The 18,933-nt window shown below is 41.8% G+C and overlaps 1 protein-coding gene across 2 annotated transcripts in view; it reads right to left on the reverse strand.

The window, feature by feature from the left end:
• LOC114455297 (cysteine/serine-rich nuclear protein 3-like) overlaps positions 1-18,933 on the reverse strand; it is a 60,077-nt gene that overhangs the window by 10,372 nt on the left and 30,772 nt on the right. Inside the window, exons 1-4 of one of the 2 annotated variants that reach the window (XM_028436448.1) lie at positions 13,770-13,994; positions 7,928-8,096; positions 3,357-3,616; positions 2,925-3,221 (exon numbers count right to left, since the gene is read on the reverse strand). In XM_028436448.1, the coding sequence (XP_028292249.1) occupies positions 2,925-3,221; positions 3,357-3,616; positions 7,928-8,078 (708 nt within the window). In that variant the 5' untranslated portion in view covers positions 8,079-8,096; positions 13,770-13,994. Of the gene's footprint in view, positions 1-2,924; positions 3,222-3,356; positions 3,617-7,927; positions 8,097-13,769; positions 13,995-18,933 lie in introns of those variants that run through there. The other variant, XM_028436447.1, reaches the window with a different exon arrangement.

The following is an 18,933-nucleotide window of genomic DNA, read 5'->3' on the forward strand; positions in this document are numbered from 1 at the left end:
TGGATAACAGGAGATTCCCAACACTCCACAGGATCAGTGACAGCAACCGACACGAGCGCAACTCACCCTGACGGTAGATGTACGCCACTGCCGTCCACACCAGGACATTATGTCCCCTGAGAGACGGAAAGAAGTGGATCAGCGAGAGGAACACCGCTGACAGTTCCAATTAATTTATGTGAGCGTGCTGGAGGATCGCATCCCAGCGACCCCTCACAGCCCCGCCCTCGTGGGTCCCACCCCAGTCAGGCTGGCGTCCGTGGAGATCACCTTCCTGGACATAACGATGTCCATAAGCACCCCGTCCATCAGGAAGCCTGGGGCACCATGACACACAGGATCGAGCCCATTTGAGACCACCTACAGTTGGAAATTCCTCATGTGAAGGCAACCAAGGCGGATCACAAGGATGGCCGAAGCCATTAACCCGAGTAAACAAAGACACAATCTTAAATGAACAGATTTGCTCATTCAAAACAGTCCGAGACACACCCACGATGTCTTCACCCGCTCCAGTGAAAGACGCATGGTGAACGGTACTGAGCGCAGGGACAGACCAGGAAAATTATTTCCTGTGTAGGGGACAACACGCTCTTTTCCGCATTCACCACAAACCCCAGATTTGACAGGTGATCCAGCAGAATGCGCGTGTGCGCCCTGGCCTCCACCAATCGTCCAGGTACGTAGCCAGGCGAATGCCCTGCATCCTCAGCAGAGCGATCGCAGCATCAATGCAGCGCACAAACACCCTTGGGCTCAAAGAGAGGCCGAATGGGAGAAAGTGGTACTCTTAACACACACCTCGGAAAGCAAACCGCAAGTACTTTCTGTGAGGGGGATATATTGGAACGTGGAAATACGCGTCCTTGAGGTCAACAGACTTGAACCAATCACCCTGTCGCACCAGACGCAATAGGGAGGAATTCGTGAGCATCCTGAAGGTGTATTTCTTGAGGTACTTGTTCGGGGCCCATAGGTCCAGGATGGGACGGATCCCGGACCCCCCTCGTTTGGGGACCAGAAAGTACCTGGAGTAGAACCCCTCCCGAGGCCGAGTGGGAAGGACCACTGAGATCGCTCCCCTGCGCTGCAAGGATGTGATCTCTTCCTGTAACACATGAGCCGACTCTTCATGGGCCCGAGAGTGATTCATGCAGGTGAAACTGGAAGGGACAGATGCAAACTGCAGCCTGTAACCCCTCGATATTGTCCATAACACCCGAGTGCTCTCCACCTCTCTATCCTCAGAGAGAGAGAGGTCAAGCACTCTGGTGTACCCACTGAGAGAGGAGCCATACATGGAGCAATGGCGCCCTCTCCCAGAGGCAGACCGTAAGCAACTGGGGAACCCAAAAGTGATGCGACGGCGCCCCCTTTTGGAGGCCGCCCACGCAGCCCGAGGTAGTCCAACTGTACAACGGCGGTGCCCCCTCGTGGCCGTACGTCACCAGAGGGCCCGTCCGCAGCACGGTGGAGCCCTCTGCCAGTGGCCGCCCGACCAACAACGGAGGGATGTCCCGCACAGCGGAGGAGCCACCTGTCGGTAGAACAGGGCAAGACCCCCCGGGGCGAGCACACACTGCTCACTCCAAGGGGACAGGGTGACGACAAGGAAACCATTATTCCTGACCAGTAGGGGGCCGGAGCCTCCCTGCAAGTGGGAATAACGGGACCTGTCATCACCCTGTTTATCATGGCAGACATTGCTTTCACATGATGCACCCCTGACCTTTGGTCTAGGGGTGCGAGCGATGAACACATCTATTTCGAATGTGTGTGAGTGCGTGCTTGTGGACATGCAGGAGGAGGCAACAGCTGAACATCCTGCTGAACAAGTCTGTCTTTCCCGAACAGCAGAGGGCCGAGCCTTGGCAGAGTGGAGGACAGGGCATGAACAGCCCAAGAATGCATGAGGGAAAGCAAAGGGGACGAAAACAAGGAAACGTCAGTTTCGTCATCAGAGGAGAAGAAAGCTGTCAGGCAGTCTTTTTCTTCTTCCACCTCGTCTGCGATTGCTGAACAGGCTGTGCTGGAGCAGCAGCAGCCACCGGAGCTGCAGGGACACTGGGCCAGGTAGACGGGCCTTGTCGAGGCTGTGGTGGGGCCGGCCGGGGAACGGAAGGTCTCACCGCTTTAAACTGTGGACCCTGGGAGCAGCCTGAGGAAAAGCCCTCCGTCGCTCCGGTGGAGACGTGAGGGGGGGTTTCCTGGGGAGACAGAGGCAGAGAGCCTCAACGTCTCTCTTTTTCTCCTCGCAGGGCTGCTGCATGGAGGACAAAGCAGAGCCGAAAATTCCCCTAGGGAACAACAGGGGCATCCAGGATGTCGCTCTTTTCTGTGTCAGACAGTTTAGTGAGGTCGAGCCAACGGTTTTGCTTCTGAACAACCATGTAACTCATCACCCTTACCATAGCCTGCACGAATCCACGTTGGGTGCGGAGACACACGTCGGCAACGGTGGACATTTCCTCCATCGTCGCAGCATCCTGAGACAGTGCAAAATCCAGAGCTAAAAGAAGCATGCACGGCCAAACGTGCGCTAGTGCTTCTGTGCAGTAATGGGCCCACAACTGCTGCACCACCTCTGGGTGCAGCATCCATTCCCGCTCCCTCGATGAGAGAGGCCTTAGCTTCCACACATTGCAAAACTGGTGGTACAGTTTAGAGTTCTTATCACAATTTGCAATTAAAAATGACTGCATTCCTGTGTTATAAACAAAGGAAAACTGCAAGTGCTTAAAAATATTGTAGAGTTTCATTAAATTGGTGAATTTCAGATATCTAAAACTAGATTATTTGGTAATTTACACAATACTACATGTATTCTATGTAATTTTTACTGTCTCCTGCGGGCCAAATTGGATGCTCTAAAGGACCGAATTTGCCCACCCGAGCCTTGAGTTTGACACATGCTCTGGACTCACCTGGCATTTGATGCCTGCAGCGCTGCATGCACATGTCTCCGGGTCACAGAACAGTCTACAATCACAACCACAGTCCTCTCTGGACACACGAATGGCCCGAAGTTCATGTTTCTCTTCTACGTCTATCTTCTTCACTCCAGATGAGCGCAGCAGTGTGCGCCGCTTTTTAGTGGTCAGCGGTTGCAGGAAGAAGTATTCGTCCACCTCTGTGTTGTCAACATCAATCTCATCATCAGATATGTCGTCTACTGTGAGCATGCTGGCCTCCTCTGACTCCACTGTACCATTCTTAGTCAACTGAAAACCAGACAAAACATTGTTCAAGTACTCTCTAACTCAATGCAGTAGAGGGCTTTAACCTGCCAGCATGTCTCGACAATATTATTTCTATTTTTTTATAAATCAGACTGTTCATAGAAAGCCAACCTTTACCTTGAGTTTGATTGAGTGGAGTTTTTCTTCCTTCAAATGCTCTCGCAGCATATCTCTGTGGATCCGCTCCTGCTCCAGGGCAAACTCGCCCAGTGAGTACTGTCTGATCCAGCTGTGCCTGTTAGACATGCCAAGCGTGCTGCCGCCCTGACTGGGAACACTGGTGAAGCCCTGCCGCCGGCTGAAGTAGTAAACAGTCACATTCTCGAAATGCACCTTCCTCGTCCTCCGGCGCTTCTCCCTCTTCAGAATGGAGTCAGCTGCAGAGCAAAGGTAGCATTAAGTCACTGTTGATTAAATGTCTCGATTAACTTAAAGCTGTTACCCCCAAAAATGTGCTATTAGATAAAATCATAAGGAGTGCCTCATAAATCAATGAATCGAACATTGTCTCCAATAAAAATAAATGGAAAAAGGTAGAAACTGTTATTTGAGTTTGTTTTTATTTCCACCCTAAACACACGTTTGTTGACATTTTCATGCATTGCATTGTGGGATATGGAGTCGCGGCGTATTCTGATATCACGTTGGAATAGACCTTTTTCACACTTCTGCATTTTAAACCAGAAGTGGTGTGCAACAACTTCCTGTGGCTATAGCTTTAGCGTTAGACAGTGACAAAAATGCTCATTCTCGGCGTGGTTGCTCTTGTTTTGTTCCTGGTTGCTCTTGTGGAGCATGCTTTTCCCACGGACCCAGACCAAAGGAGGCAGTGGATCTAAGCAGTTAGGAGGGATGAGGGTCCGGATTCTGTATTCTAGACAATACTGGCACTTCACTCAGGAGGATTTTGTCAGCGGATCCAGTCACCATCGTATACCTTTTAAGTTTATTTGTTCGGGTATTCGCTGCTGCGATTGCCTTCGCATCAACGAATGAAAAAGCTGGCAAGTTGAGCAACGCTGTTGAAAAAACAAGAGCTATTCTCCCTTAGACCCGGAATAACAGGAAGTTACTCGGCACCAGGAGGCACTACTTAGTTGTCGTGAAAAAGGTCGACACAGGGAACAAACTAAAACTAAAATTTTAAGCAAATCCCTGTCCTCCTTGTCTGGTGAAGAAAAACAAGAAACCCCACTAAAAATCCGTATGCATCTGTTTACAGGACTCCACATCCCACAATGCAATGTGCTAAAATATTAACAAATGGAGTATTTACAGTAAAGATGAAAAATAATTTTCCAGAAGCAATTTCAACCTTTTTCCTTTCTTTTTAAAGAAAATAATGTTTGATTCATTGATCAATGAGGCCTACACTAGAGCTTTAATCAGGCGGAAAAAGAAGACCCAACCCGGCCAGAGCCCGACAGAACACGACCCGAACTCGTCTGACCTGAAAGAAGCCGATGTCTCTTTATGCCTGAACCCGTTTCAACCCAACACATCCGTGCATAAGCATGTTGATCCGATGCGCGTTGTTTTAATATCAGTTTTATTTACTAGTCCCTCATTCTGCATACAACTATATACATGACAAGCAGCTTCATGTGTCGCTACAGAAGGTACATCCATCTATTTAGCGCTAATCAAAACATCACCTGACCATTTATTTACCGTGCAACGTCCATACATGGCCTGAACCCGTTGCACAACGAAATTAAGCCTGGACCCAACCCAGTTCGGGTAAAACCTTAAAGCTCTAGTTTCCACTCTGATTTTATCTAATAAACAAATTTTCGAGGGTAGCGGTTTTAAAACTCAACGAGCAATTGACTGCATGGACAGCACCAAATCCTTTTTTCCTTTGTCTTCTTTTTATAATGAAATTCAATGTTGGACTGTAACACTTTTAAAAGGTACGTAAATCTAATTGCAATGGTAAACCGACAATGTTCATCATTTCTCTGCTTTTTGCATGTGAGTCACTGATTGCCTTTCTAAGGAGGAGGAGGGGGCGGGGGTGGGAGGGGGTTTCACAGCGAAGGGCAACCTTGGAGCGTAAATAATCTCCTGCCTGGCCCAGAGATGAAGAGTACTGCTTCACAGAACCAGTGTTACCCAGTGTTCACCCCCCCCCCTTTTCAGACAGACAGCACAAATAAAAACCATCTGCTTTCTGCAGCGCTCCTCCCTGTGAATGAGGGACAATGCGTTACACTACAGATGTAGAGCTGCCACTGAGTGGAGCCGAGTTTCATTATCTACAGACAGAAAATTAAAAACAGGCTTCTCCAGGTGTCTAAACAATTAACAGAGGCAAAGGGCAAAGTAATCAGCTTTTTATATGAAAGCTTAAGAGAGAAAAACAACATCTAACAAGCATTTCCCTCTCACAATCTTGCTCTCAGCCTTTAGAGGAAACTCAACCTGTTTCTGTGAAAAACAAATGCATTACAGATGTTACACTGCCATGCAGAGCTGGAAAGAAAATCCACTCAGGACACAATTATTTCATCCGATGGTGTGACATCACGGCACGGAGGGGCTGGCTTCACTTTCTCGAGGCTGCAGCTGACAGCAGGGCCAAGAGCATCTCTAGGGACACAGAAACACTCCAGTCTGAACCTCTCCTTCAACAGGAAGGAGCCCTGGCAGCAGCCGGCAGGTCGGACACACACCCAAATAACATATTAAGAGTTCTATGGCAAAAGCAGATAACTGTGTCTGCTTTTATAAATACATAGAAAACGATTTAGTTCAGGTAATATGAGTTCAATCTGAAAACAAAGAGAGGATATAACCTCCTAAAATCCACTTAACTTTGATTTGATGTTTTTCACTAAAAATCTTTCTCATAGTTTACGTCGACTACATATTTTGAAGTGACAATAACTAGACTATGACTAGTTATTCATTTTACTTTTTCAAACAACATGTTAACAAAAACTAAAAAATACATATATATTTTTGTTGACAAAAATAATAAAGTACTGTACTTGAAGTTTTATACATAAAGGCTGATAATACGCTATCAATTTTATGACATGACACCTGTCATTAGCATGAAGAAGGCTGGTATCATGAAGGCTGCCATTAAGTGCAGTTTGTTACCCTAACCCCTAACCCTACCAAACCCTAATCCTACCTAACCCCACTAGATCCCTCCACCTAACCCAAAAAATGCCAAGATAGCTCCAAAGGTGTCATGATTTAGCAAATGACACATAATGACATCTTCATGACACCTTATTCATGCTAATGACATCATAATGCCAGCCTTATGTATAAAACCTCAAGTAAAAACTTAAGGTAAAGTGTTATCCTAAATTTGGTCTAAAACTGAATCACAATGTGTGGTCTGTTTCACCCGTATCACCAAACGGAGTTATCTGCTTTTGCATTAGAACTCTTCATGAAAAACACTGTGCCTTTTCACAAAAACATATAAAATTTTTACCATGTGTTTTGGATTTGTTTTCCCTTGCTGCGTTCACACCGAATGCATCTTCTGCGACACTGGACGTATCTGCCACACGAAACGTACCGCAGGGTCTGCAGGATCAACAAATGTCCCCATTCGCATCATACGCACATCTGAAGCGAAGCACCGCCCACCAGCGACACATCCAACTGGGTGAGTTTCACTGCCTGCAGAAGCGAGGAGCTGCGCTCTTTTTTCTCCTCTCACAAACATAAACCACCAGTGAAAAAAGCCTGTGTGATTAGCGGCTAATGTTATCCTAGCTCAGTGCTACAGAGATAACTTTTACCTGCTACTACCACCTCCTCGTTGATTCTCCTCCACGCCAAATCCTTCCTAGTGCGGTCCCGGTTATAAAGGTTGTGTCATACAGCTCCAGGTGGTCACACACAGCTTCTACTCCATGGTTGAATGAGTGAACAGACCAGTGTCCGTTGTAACGGTCCAAAACTATTTTTAGTTTAATTTAGCCCTTGTTATTTATATGTTTATAACGCCCTCTAGTGTTTTAAATAAAGGTGGAACTTATGTTCTAAATATAGTTCCGCCCGACCTCACTTCGGTGCGTACAAAGCCCAAACAGTGCCAACGGCAGCCACGATTTTCCTGACTTCAGGTAAAATAATAAGTCTTTAATAAAATGTGAAATAATAATAAAGCCCAGATATTTATTTCTATTCTTTGTTTAAACAGCCACTGAGAAAAAGCAGTGCAATTTTCGAGTCTTAGATGAGCATTTTAGCCCCTCGTTGGAAGACAGCTCACGAGGTTTGTTTCTTTTTATTGTGTCTGTAATTTTCTTTTCTTGTAAATGCACATGTTAATATATTTTTGTATCTGTTTTTGTGAGCAGTTCTCACGGGTTGTCAAGAGCTAATAAACCCCATTTTCTCTACCTCGTGCCTATGCCATTCCTTGAGGGTGCTACATCCGTGTTGACGGCCTGACGTCATCGTCAACAAAGACTCTGATTGGCTTTCGTCATGCGAAACAGCTGCATGAGTTCAATATTTGTAGGTGAATGTGTAGGTGTGCGGATATGCGTAAAATCGGGAGCGCGCTGGGGCGAATCTATCCATTGACTTTGTATGTAATCTGGACATACGGACATTTTATAACGCATCCGGTGTGAACACAGCATAAGAAATCATGACACAGTTCTGTTTCTGTCAATAATAGACATTGCCACACTATAGACTCAGACACTCACGGATAAAAGGGCCAGAGGCGGACGGGTTGACACTGTCGCTGCTGTCCCCGCTCTCGCTGAAGGATACCTCATCATCAGACTCTCGCACAGAGGAGCACGGGGAAGATGAGGCTTCCACCTCCTCAAATTTCCTCTTCCGTGTTCCACTCATCGCCTTTAGCCTCCGTATCTGAAACCAAGAGAGAGCAGAGGGGCCACACATTATCTAAATATACAGTTTAAGGCCTTCATAATCTTCAGCATACACAAAATAGAATGCTGATAATTACACACTATACATCAGCCTTACAGGAAAGTTAATATTAAGATTGAGAGGTTGGAAAAAAAATAGAAAGAAGCAGCTTGTCTTGTAATGCTACCTGTCAGAATAAGAATCATTTAACACGGGATGTGATGTTAAATTGTCCTTTGTGTCAAAAGATGGCAGTAACATGATATTTACTAATTCAGAGTGGCATGAGGGCTGTCTCTTAAAGGGCCCATGTTACCCTAAATCAACTTTTCTGTGCTTTAAACATCATAAAAGTGCTATTTGGGCTTCATACACATGCTTAAAGTGTTTTTTTCATTGATTCCCTCAATTGTTAGTTAAAGGGTGATTTGTTCCTTTCTTACTGCAGGGCAGGCACAAACACCTCGCTCCACTTTGATGACGAATTTGACGCAGCACTGAGCTGGAGAAGCCGCTCCTCCGGGAAGCTCTCTGCCGTGATTGACATGTAAGCAGACACACCCGCAAAGTTGAGCATGTCAATGTCCTTCGCACAGTGCTATGTATGTATTTTCTACAGTCTATGTATGTACCGGCAAATGCCCCGCCCTCACGCTCTGTCTCGTGTTTATAAAACAGCATGAGCTCGGCTACGGAGTGGGTGGGAGGAGGGCGGGTCGTCCTCTGGCCCTACGTCACAGTGTGGGCAGTAGGAAGTCAATGATAGCAATGATAAGTATTACCCATCAGGTAAGAAAAGAGATAACATACAATGATGACTTTTCATCTCAGAAAGCAAGAATAATAAAATTCTGAAAAACCGAACCAAAGCATTGAACAGATATTGCACCATATTTATATCCATTTTATTACATTTTTCATTCTTTGTTTATTTCTAAATCTTTTATTTTGTTTAAAAACATTGTTTGCACTGTTTTTTGAAGAAGCTTTTACCAGTATGTTTATTGTTAAAGTAATGGATATTGCAGCTCTACAATACCTTTGGTTAAGTGTCCAACTATGTATGCACCAAAAGAATGTAAAATTCTGAAACACAAAAGCTAAATATAGTGAATAATGACCCCGATGTCATGATGTTTACTGTTTGGGGTGTACTACTTCACAGTATTATATATTTATGTGTTATTTCTTTTAATACTTTGACTTTGTTTACTTTTTTGCACAATTGCACTGTACTTTGCTTTTACTGACTGTGAATAGTAGATTGGTTTTAGTCTATGTTTGACTTTGTATGCACAAAACAGACTTTGTGTTTGTTTATTAATTAACTCGGGTGTGTTTGGTCTGCAGTGAGATTGAAATATTTCAGTTAACTTTTTGTTCAATACTTACATTTGGAGTGTTTACCTGTGTTCTCTGTTTGCTTTACTTGAATTTAAAAGCACTTCACTATTTTACTTTACTGTTGACACTATTGATTGCATGTTACAAAAAGTAAAAGCAGGAATTGCAGAATGTATTTGTCTTTTCAGTTTAAATTGAGGTTTGGAACCATCTAGTATAAGTTTCAATAAACAGGAATGACAAATAAAATATAGGTGTATACGTACCAAATGTTTTTGTTTTACCAAAAATTTGCATCACTATGGGCCCCATATACTGATTTTGCTTTGGGCCTCCAAATGACCTGGGCTGAACTTCAGTAATGGACTTTCTGAGGATAAAAGATCATTGCAATTGAATTGTAATCAAAAAAATGCTGGTCACTGTAATGGTAATTGAATTGTACTTGAACTTGAACTTGAGTAATTGAAAACGTAATTGTAACTGAAAAATTTAATCAACCCCAACCCTAATAGGTGTTAATGATCTGTAAACTGTGTTTTAGTTCCTGTGCTTGAATCGACTGATTTGACTGGTTGCTTTGCAAAAAGTCGTGGTTCATGCAATTAATTTGCCTCTGCTTTCTCAAACATCCTCTCTTTCCGTACACAAAAACAACGCTGAACAATTACATCTAATTATTGTTTATGAGTTCTAAAATATCGAGGCTTGAAATCCCTTAAAGGGATGGAAAAATCCATCTTTACACATTTAAATAATTGATCAATGGTTTAGACTTTTTTATGGCTGCTTCTATAGTGACCAGGGCTATATTAAAAAAAGAAGAAAAAATAAATAAATTTTAATCGATTTTCCTTTGAATGGTCCTATATCGACTCAAAATCTTAAAATCAATCATTTCTACCGTGTGTATGTAGTGCTGTGGGCTCAATTCTCATTTTAGTATTTTTTAATAATGCACCACGTTGAAGTTTGTTTACTATTTATGGCATTAGTTTACTGAAAATCTCTTCCATGTTCAAATAAAATTGGTAAATTGGTAATAGGACTAAAAAATATTGAACCGAATCAAGAATCGAATCGTGCTTTTGAGAATCAAATTGAATTGATTTGGGAAAGCTGAATCGATACCCAGCTCTAAAAATCTTTAACCGAATCGAGAATCAAATTGAATCGAGAATCAAATCAAATTGAATCGAGAATCAAATCAAATTGAATCGAGAATCGAATCGTGATTTAGCTTTCACTAAATCGAATCGATTTGGGAAAGCTAAATCGATACCCAGCTCTAATAGTGACTCACTGCTATTTGTCATGCACATTTAAAAAAAATATTTAAATCTTCACATGCCCAGCAAGTTCTCCTTATTATATATGAGTTTGTTGGAACAGATGTGATACAGGCCAGCTCAATATCAAATAAGTAGGTCCATGAACTGCCTCTGACCAATGATGCAATCATAAAAATAAACAAGAGGTAAGACATCAGTCAAGCATACTCAAGTAATTACAACAACAGTGAAACTGGCAGGAATACAATTGCCATAATTTTACAGCTTTTTTTCTTTTTGAATAACACCCAGCAATCGCTCTCTTGCATGTGTTAGCCCATCTTATTGCAGGGCTTGTTAATTGTTTTTCAGACACAATAGAGATAGTAGTGAGTACACAATGCTTTCAAATGCAGAAGACTTTTCCCTGAACATGTAACGCAACACTAGTAAACAACACCAACATTGCTGCGGTAACAAGAAGGATTGCAATGGTTGGCACATTTTCCCTGGCGGCTTTCTCCGGTAGAACCTGGAATCAGTAAAGACAGCGAGCATCTCCATCCAGTCCCACTCAGTTTATCTGCTCCAGCTGCCTGTGGGGGAGTTTCATTCACAGGCATCCACAGCCTTTCATCTGTGCTCTGCTATCAAGTCATTACAGATGCAAAAAGCTTGCCTAAGAAAAAATAGGTGCAACATGGAGCGAGCTAGCGCTGCCAGCTGAGGGGTCATTGTTCCCGGGAGGCCTAGAGGCTTTGCAAGCTCCGTCTGGTGACAAGGCACTGCCAGCATTTGGAAAAACTACAGAGTAAACAACGCTACCTTAAACGCAGGAATGTGAGGCATCCTCCGACAAGAAAAGGACGGAGCAAGAAGTCAGACAGGGTAACCTCAGTGAGGAAGAAATATTTGGTCTAATTTGCAAGAAAAATAGGGGTCTGTAATCCGATCTAAAGAGAGAAAGAGTTTGGGATTTATATTTCAGTCACTGAGTTTGCAGATGACAACATTTCTCACTACAGGCTAGAGATGGAGGATATTATCAGCCAACGTTTGCCATAAAAATGTAAACGGTTGACATCAGTATCAGTTTTTCTACAGATATTAAAACGATATGTGCTGTTGTTTGACACAACAAAACAATAGTCTTCATTACCTTGTCATTACCAAAGTTGAATAAGTATTCTTAATTTTAAGTGTATTTGTGGAATACATCCAGTGGGGAATCACATTAAAAGTAGACTGAACCTGTTATTTCCATGGATACATAATTACATATATATAATGTGACCTGAAATTAGGTCCAAACAGGGCTCATGAATGTATCAGTGTCTGTGTTTCCATTACCCTTGGAAATGCGCAAAATATAAATAGCGCAATAAAAATGGATAATGGAAACCTGATTTTCGAAAAAAAAAAAAACACTCAAATATCGCTAAAAAGCTTTAACGCTTTCATGAGGAGGAATTTCAGACGTTTCGATATTGAAATGTATCGCAAAAGCGCTATGGAAACACTTTCCGCAAATACACGTCACAGAACGTGACGTACATGGTCACATGACCACTTCTCTCCAAGTCAACATGGCGCGGTATGTGTAGACGGAAGAGGAGACCAAGACATTATACTTCAAAATTATTACTGCCACATTAGACATGAAACAACAAAGGAATACGGAGTGTTATAAGGCGGTTCTGAGCATCCGTCTTTCTGCAGCAAAGTCTCACGGGATGAGATTTCACGGGAGTTAGAAGGTGCTTGTCCAAAACAACCTTCAATGGAAACACGTTCAAAGCGTAATTATACTTTGTCGACATTTAGAAATATCACTTTTATTTTGCGAAAATCTGTAATGGAAACTCAGCTAGTGTCAGTTAATCTCAGATATTTAGTATCAGCAACAAGCTAATAACAAACATCCAAACTACAGGCATTTAGTAAATGAGTAAATCAATTAGAACTTTATTTGTATAGCACTTTTCATTCATAAAAAGCAACACAAATTAATTGATAACACGAATAAAAAGAGTATAAACAATGACCCACTATCACCCATATCCTGCCAAAAGCAGACAGTTGAAATAAACAGAGGCATGGATGAAATGGAAATTCCTGTGGTTGGATGCAGAGCAACCAGTGAGGAAGTGCCTTATGATGGGCAGCCTAATGCAACCGCACAGAAGAATGCACGAGGAAGTCAATGCATTAGATTTTATTTTGTCATTTAAAAAAAAAAAACTGTTGATGTGATATGAAACAGAGACTCTTCTTCACATCACTTGGCAGAAATGAACTATGATTTAAATCATTTCCATGTGAGGCTCCAAATGAAACACTCCTGAAGAAAATGTTTTTCTTATTTGCCTTTCCCAAAGCTGATGCTGCACCAGGTTTGGATACTCAAAGTGGTTGCCATGGAGATTCTAATGTACTCTTACAACCCGAGCTTCCCCATATGACAGTGGTTGGGGCTTTTTTTAATAATCAAACACAAATGTTTCAGCTTTAATGGAGCAATATCTGCACATGAGCTCAGTTTACATTTCAACCTTTTTCTTTACAAGAGCCCAGCATTAGCAGTTCATCCATGAAGTTGAAATAATTTCAGTGAATAGAATGACATCATTAACTGTGGGTGATTCAAGGTGAAACTCTTTCACAAACTAAAGGAAAAATACAGTTGAATGTTTCTCAGGAAGAGTTCTTAGAGAAACAAATAAAGTGATTGTAAAAAAGGAGAATTACAGAGAAATCATCATGCAGCAGCTTGGAAAGCCCCTCCCTGTGTTTTGCCTCTATGCACACACACACGCACACACGCACACACGCACACGCACACACACACCTCAGAGTAGAACGCAGCTCTTCATACATACACATCATACACAGTCATCTATATCTAATCAGTCATCAACTTCTCACAATCGCAAATGTGTTGATCTGTCAAAACAAGGTGCAAAACATCAATTCCAAGTGATGCCAACAAGACTATGGCATCTAGAGTGTGTGTGTGCATGTGTGTGTCCTCCTGGCCCTCACAGGAACAACTGACCTGTATCCACTGGCAAAGTCTGACTCCTTTCACCTCGTCTCAAGCACACAGGTATAATTGATGCTATTCAAGAAGGTGAAACGTGATAAATGAAGAGATTTCCATTTTGGTTTCAGTCTACTGACTCATGGCGACCCCTGAGCTCCATGGGGCGTGAGGAAAGAAAAAAAGAAAGGTTGCAGGACTTTGGAGGGAGGCGAATAATTTCCAGCTCTGCAGCTCTACACTGTCGGTACCATATGCTTTAGTGTTGCAACGACAGTTTCTCTCACTTTACCTCCCTCCCTCCCTCTCCCTCTCTCTCTCTCTCTCTGTCCACACAAAGGCTCATTAGCCGCAGCCGACTGAAAGGCTGAAGCCTGACTGGAGCAGAGCAGAGGAAGCCTGTGAGATCACATGGGTGGGATGTCTGAGAGAGAGAGAGAGAGAGAGTCTTGCCTCTGCTTCAGCTCCTGCTGTCTGCAGATATTTTTACCAATGAACTGGAGAGGGGGAGAGGGGGAGAGGGCCAGGCACAGGAATAAGAAGGAGAGGTAGCTGTGGGGGGTGGGGTGGTGGAACACACAATTTTGAAAACATTGATAAAGGGAATCTTGTGTTATAAGATGCAGGTCTATGGGTACCACATGCAGTGATGGAGAATCAAGGAGGACTGGAGAACACAGACGTACATGTGGAGTGTGAACAAAGAGAGAGTGGGCGAAAGGAAATCTGAAATTACTGGAGAAAGTGTTTCCCAGGAATAATAAATGAAGAAGGATATAGGGAATCTGACGGTGACAAGCCATGTGGAGCGACAAAGACTACTGGCTGTGTTTTGACAATGAAGGGCATGAACGTGAAAGCAAAAGGGCGCAGACAGTTTTTTAATAATTCAAAGAGCAGATCTAGTGTTTCTGCTGATAGTTTGATACCATTTAACAGATAATATCATTACCGAGGTGTGCTTTAATGGTAAATGGACTTGATTTATATAGCGCTTTATAACCACCTCAGTAGTCCCAAAGTGCTAGTATCAGCTCATTCACCTATTCACACTCACATTCACACACCAATGGGACAGAGCTGCCATGCAAGGCGCTGGTCAACCATTGGAAGCAACTTAGGGTTCAGTGTCTTGTCCAAGGACATTTCGACATTTCGACAGGAATCAAACTCCCAACCTCTAGATCAGAAGATGACCCCTCTAACCACCTGAACCACGATCTGTAATGGTTACTAGTTTATAGGTGACAAATCTTATGCATCCCCATTTTATATTAAAACAGTGGTTCTCAAACTTTTTTTGTTGCGCCTCCCATTGAAAAATGTAAAAATTCAAACAAAATGATTCAAAAATGTAATTTCTACTGGATAATATAAATATTATAATATGTATATAAATATAGTACAAAACAATGTGTGCAATCACATATTTCAGAGCAATGCTATAATATAAAATACCAAAGACCAAAAAACGGGGGACATTTACGGCCCCTCGTCTTGACGTCTCCCTTCGTCCCTATTGGAGAGCCACCTGATATCAGCTTCTACTCTGTCTACATCTATTCCAGTTGTTTTGAAGACAAAGTGTTAGTGGTTAGTTAAGTGTAATGAAATTCCTTGGACATTATGACATAATTCCTAAAAAGACCAGGAACATTATGGCGGACAGATTTTGGCGTTGTGCTTAAAGTGTAAGTACACCCCCAGGGTTTTACTGGCCTGCCAGTAGTAAGAAATTTAAAAAAAAAAAAAACTTTAATTATGGGCGCTGCTTCTAGAGTAGTTAAGACACGCCCACACACAATAGCCCCACCCCTACAACCCTGCACATTTCCGCAAGGAGCTGTCAATCAATGCTCATTGAGTGCTGTGAGAGGAGGAAACCTAGTTTCTCATCCCATCTTTTATAGGAGAGACGGGGCCAACAGTGACGGTGAGTGACGTCACTGATCAAAAAATTTAATTGTAATATCCAGTGTTCAACCCAGAGAGGCTACTCACTCTGACATTTTACAACTAAAAACAAAAAGAGGGACTAGGATCAATAAACTACATTACTCCATACCTAATCATATACGTATTCAGCAGAAAAAAGTGGTTCTTAGGGTGTATTTACACTACATTAATAGGAAACGAGAACTCTGACTTGTGCCTGTGGTCGCAGCATTTAGATCTTACTACAGATCCACACATAGCTTCCAGCTGAACAAGGAAAACAGGTCATTCCATATATTTCAACAAATTTTCAGGACATTCCCTGCATTACGGACTAATTGCTCCGTGATTATTGAATAGACACTAGATAGGATGTATAGCAGATCTTTTTGTATATTCTGAGAGTAGGCGACGCTGTATTACTATACCAAATTGTGATGTCGTTCTTGAGACATTGGAAGTAGAAAATGGAAGAAAAATAAGGAAGCACGGAAATCGACACATACCCCCCTCACTAAATTGTCCACAGCTCAAAAAGTGTTAATCCGATCAAACTAAAAATGTACAGTGTTCCTATGAATAAGCACACAATTGGTAAAAATTTCAGAATTTTTCGAGACCAAAGTGTATAAGCCATTTGTGAAACGACATGGAATGACCCAAACACCTTTAAACTATGCCATGATACGTCGCAGTTCGTCAAGCATGTCGACCTCCACATCCAAACACATCCAAAGTGTTTTTTATTGCAAATGTAGCTTCTAAATCGCCTCACATACATAACATTTATTATATAAATATACAATATCTATACTATACTAGAAAATGTTATTTATAATAGTCTTTTTCCTCTATAAAGTGCTTCTTTGAGCTGCTGATTTGAAAGTTAAAGCACCATTAATGTCACTATAACAACAAAAATTGTGAGCATAGCTGGCCAACAGAACTGGAAATAATTTATACAGAAATGCTGTTGTTTTTTTTTTTTTTTACCAACAACGTTCAGAAAATTTTTGAGGAGCCTCGAGTTTCTACTGAAATGCTTGAAGTCCTGCATCCTCAGCAGTGTCCTCAATGAACCCTGGTGCACTGCACTGCTCCCCCCTCCTCCGTCACTGTCGTCTGGGCCCCATGCCTCCACTGTGGAGTCTACACAATGACATCACCACCCCACTAATAGGGATTTGTATGAAAATAAGAAACAGTAATAAGTCCAAGTGTCTTCTGCACAAATTCTACATTCAACTGCGTAATTTGACTGTAATTTAAAATGTGCGTGTTTCATTGTCGTTTTCCTCTATTGTGCTGCTGACCTATAGTGATCAGGCTCCCATGATACTGATTATTACCAGTCACACACATTCCCTCCATCAGTGGGAACACAAAGCCTCAAATATCCAGAGAATATCTGCAAACATGCACTCAGAAGATAACATGCACCACGTTCATTGACTTTTAACGACTCCCAGCACATTTATCGTAACCTAAATGTGATCGATAAATAGTAAATGGATTTAGGGAAAAGGTCCATCATCACATGGTGTTTTCAGGTGATATACACGAACACAAACACACACTGAATGTAACAATGCATTAGGGTGAAAAGACCTCATAAATGCACAGTCCGATTTATGGATTGAACTACTGGAGAGATTGAGACAGCTGTTTAATAGTCGGGTAATAATAATAATTTTCAAATAAAAAAACTGCCAATTCTTAAATAACAATAATGATTTAAAATTGTTAGGTGGGAAATGAAAAATAATAAGTGATAAAAGGGTAAAAAGGTAATTGAGGTAATAGTTATTCATTCAATTCATTCAAGCAGGTGTGTTTTTTCTTCTTCTTTTCTATCAATTATGCTGAAACATGCTAATTCAGCCTAATAAAGCTGATTAAGCATTAGAATTGATTGAAACACTTTCCTATAGGATCGTCCATGTTTTATTCATGCATTACTATTGAATTATAATGACAGCAAAAACACTTAAACGTGAATTATCACAGTTTTCTGTCTAACTGTCAAAATATTATCTACTATCTGGTAAATCTCATATTAATTATGTCTCTAATCATTAGATGGAGTACATCAGACAGAAAAACCACTTCTATTTTGGTCTCAACTGTAGTCACGTCAATTTAAGTTAATGTTAGTGAAGCTGAGCTGAGTTTTTTTCTGAATGTATATTAAAAATTGACTCTCACTCACAAACAACGTTAGACACATTGATGTGTATTATGTACGACACATTAATGGGTATTCTACTCTAGGATTTCACCATTGTTAAGGTTAACGCTTCCTTCATCAATTCTCTGTAATACTGGCTCACAAGCAATAAACTAAAAACATCACTGTGCAATTCACATGATTATACACAACTGTAACCATCATTTATCGTGTTCAGTCTTGTTATTCCGATCTGTCTACAGACCATTTGATGAAATCAGTGTCTGCATTCTTCAAATTATTTACCCATAAGCCTCACGCATACATGCTGCCCTATTCTATTACACAAAAACACAAAGCTATAGAGATGGCATTTGTTACACCATTGCACCAATGATGGTGACCTATATTTCCTCTAGATTCAAAGGGTTTTTTCATCACAATAAATAGAATTGAAGACGGCAGGAAAAATAAACAAAGAGGGGGTATAGAAATCCATCTAATTTCATATGCACAGCCATGTTATCATTACAGCCATATGTGTAGAACACATATCAGCACAAATTAATGAGATTATCTACACAGTGCATGTGTTGAGCTAAATGCACAAGTTTCTTTTGTCAATTTTAGAGCTATGATTTCACACCTTTTGAAAGACAGAATCTCGACTGAATGAAGGATTAATCACTGCAGCCACTTACATCACCTTCACCGCAGTCGTGATGCCTCTAACACCCAACACAACCATGCCACAGTATGTTCCAATAAATACCATACAGACCAGATGGCACCTCCTTTCATTTATTAGCCTCAGCACCGCCAGTCTCTGGTGTTAATAAATCAGCTGGACACTAAAGCAAAGACAAATTAAAATGCCATAGGATGTCACTGAAGATGAGACGTGCGTTTCATGATTTGTGTATATGTTTACAAGCAGAAGACACTCAAAGAGGTCATGAATACAGTTAATAGATGTTTGTCTAGACTGTGTTGTACCACTATAGAATATTTGAGGGCAGCAGATCCCTGTATTCATCTTTGCACCTCATTGGCCCTCACAGCACCTACAGGCCCATG

This window comes from Gouania willdenowi, chromosome 21 (genome assembly GCF_900634775.1).
Source record: "Gouania willdenowi chromosome 21, fGouWil2.1, whole genome shotgun sequence".
Lineage (NCBI taxonomy): Eukaryota > Metazoa > Chordata > Actinopteri > Blenniiformes > Gobiesocidae > Gouania > Gouania willdenowi.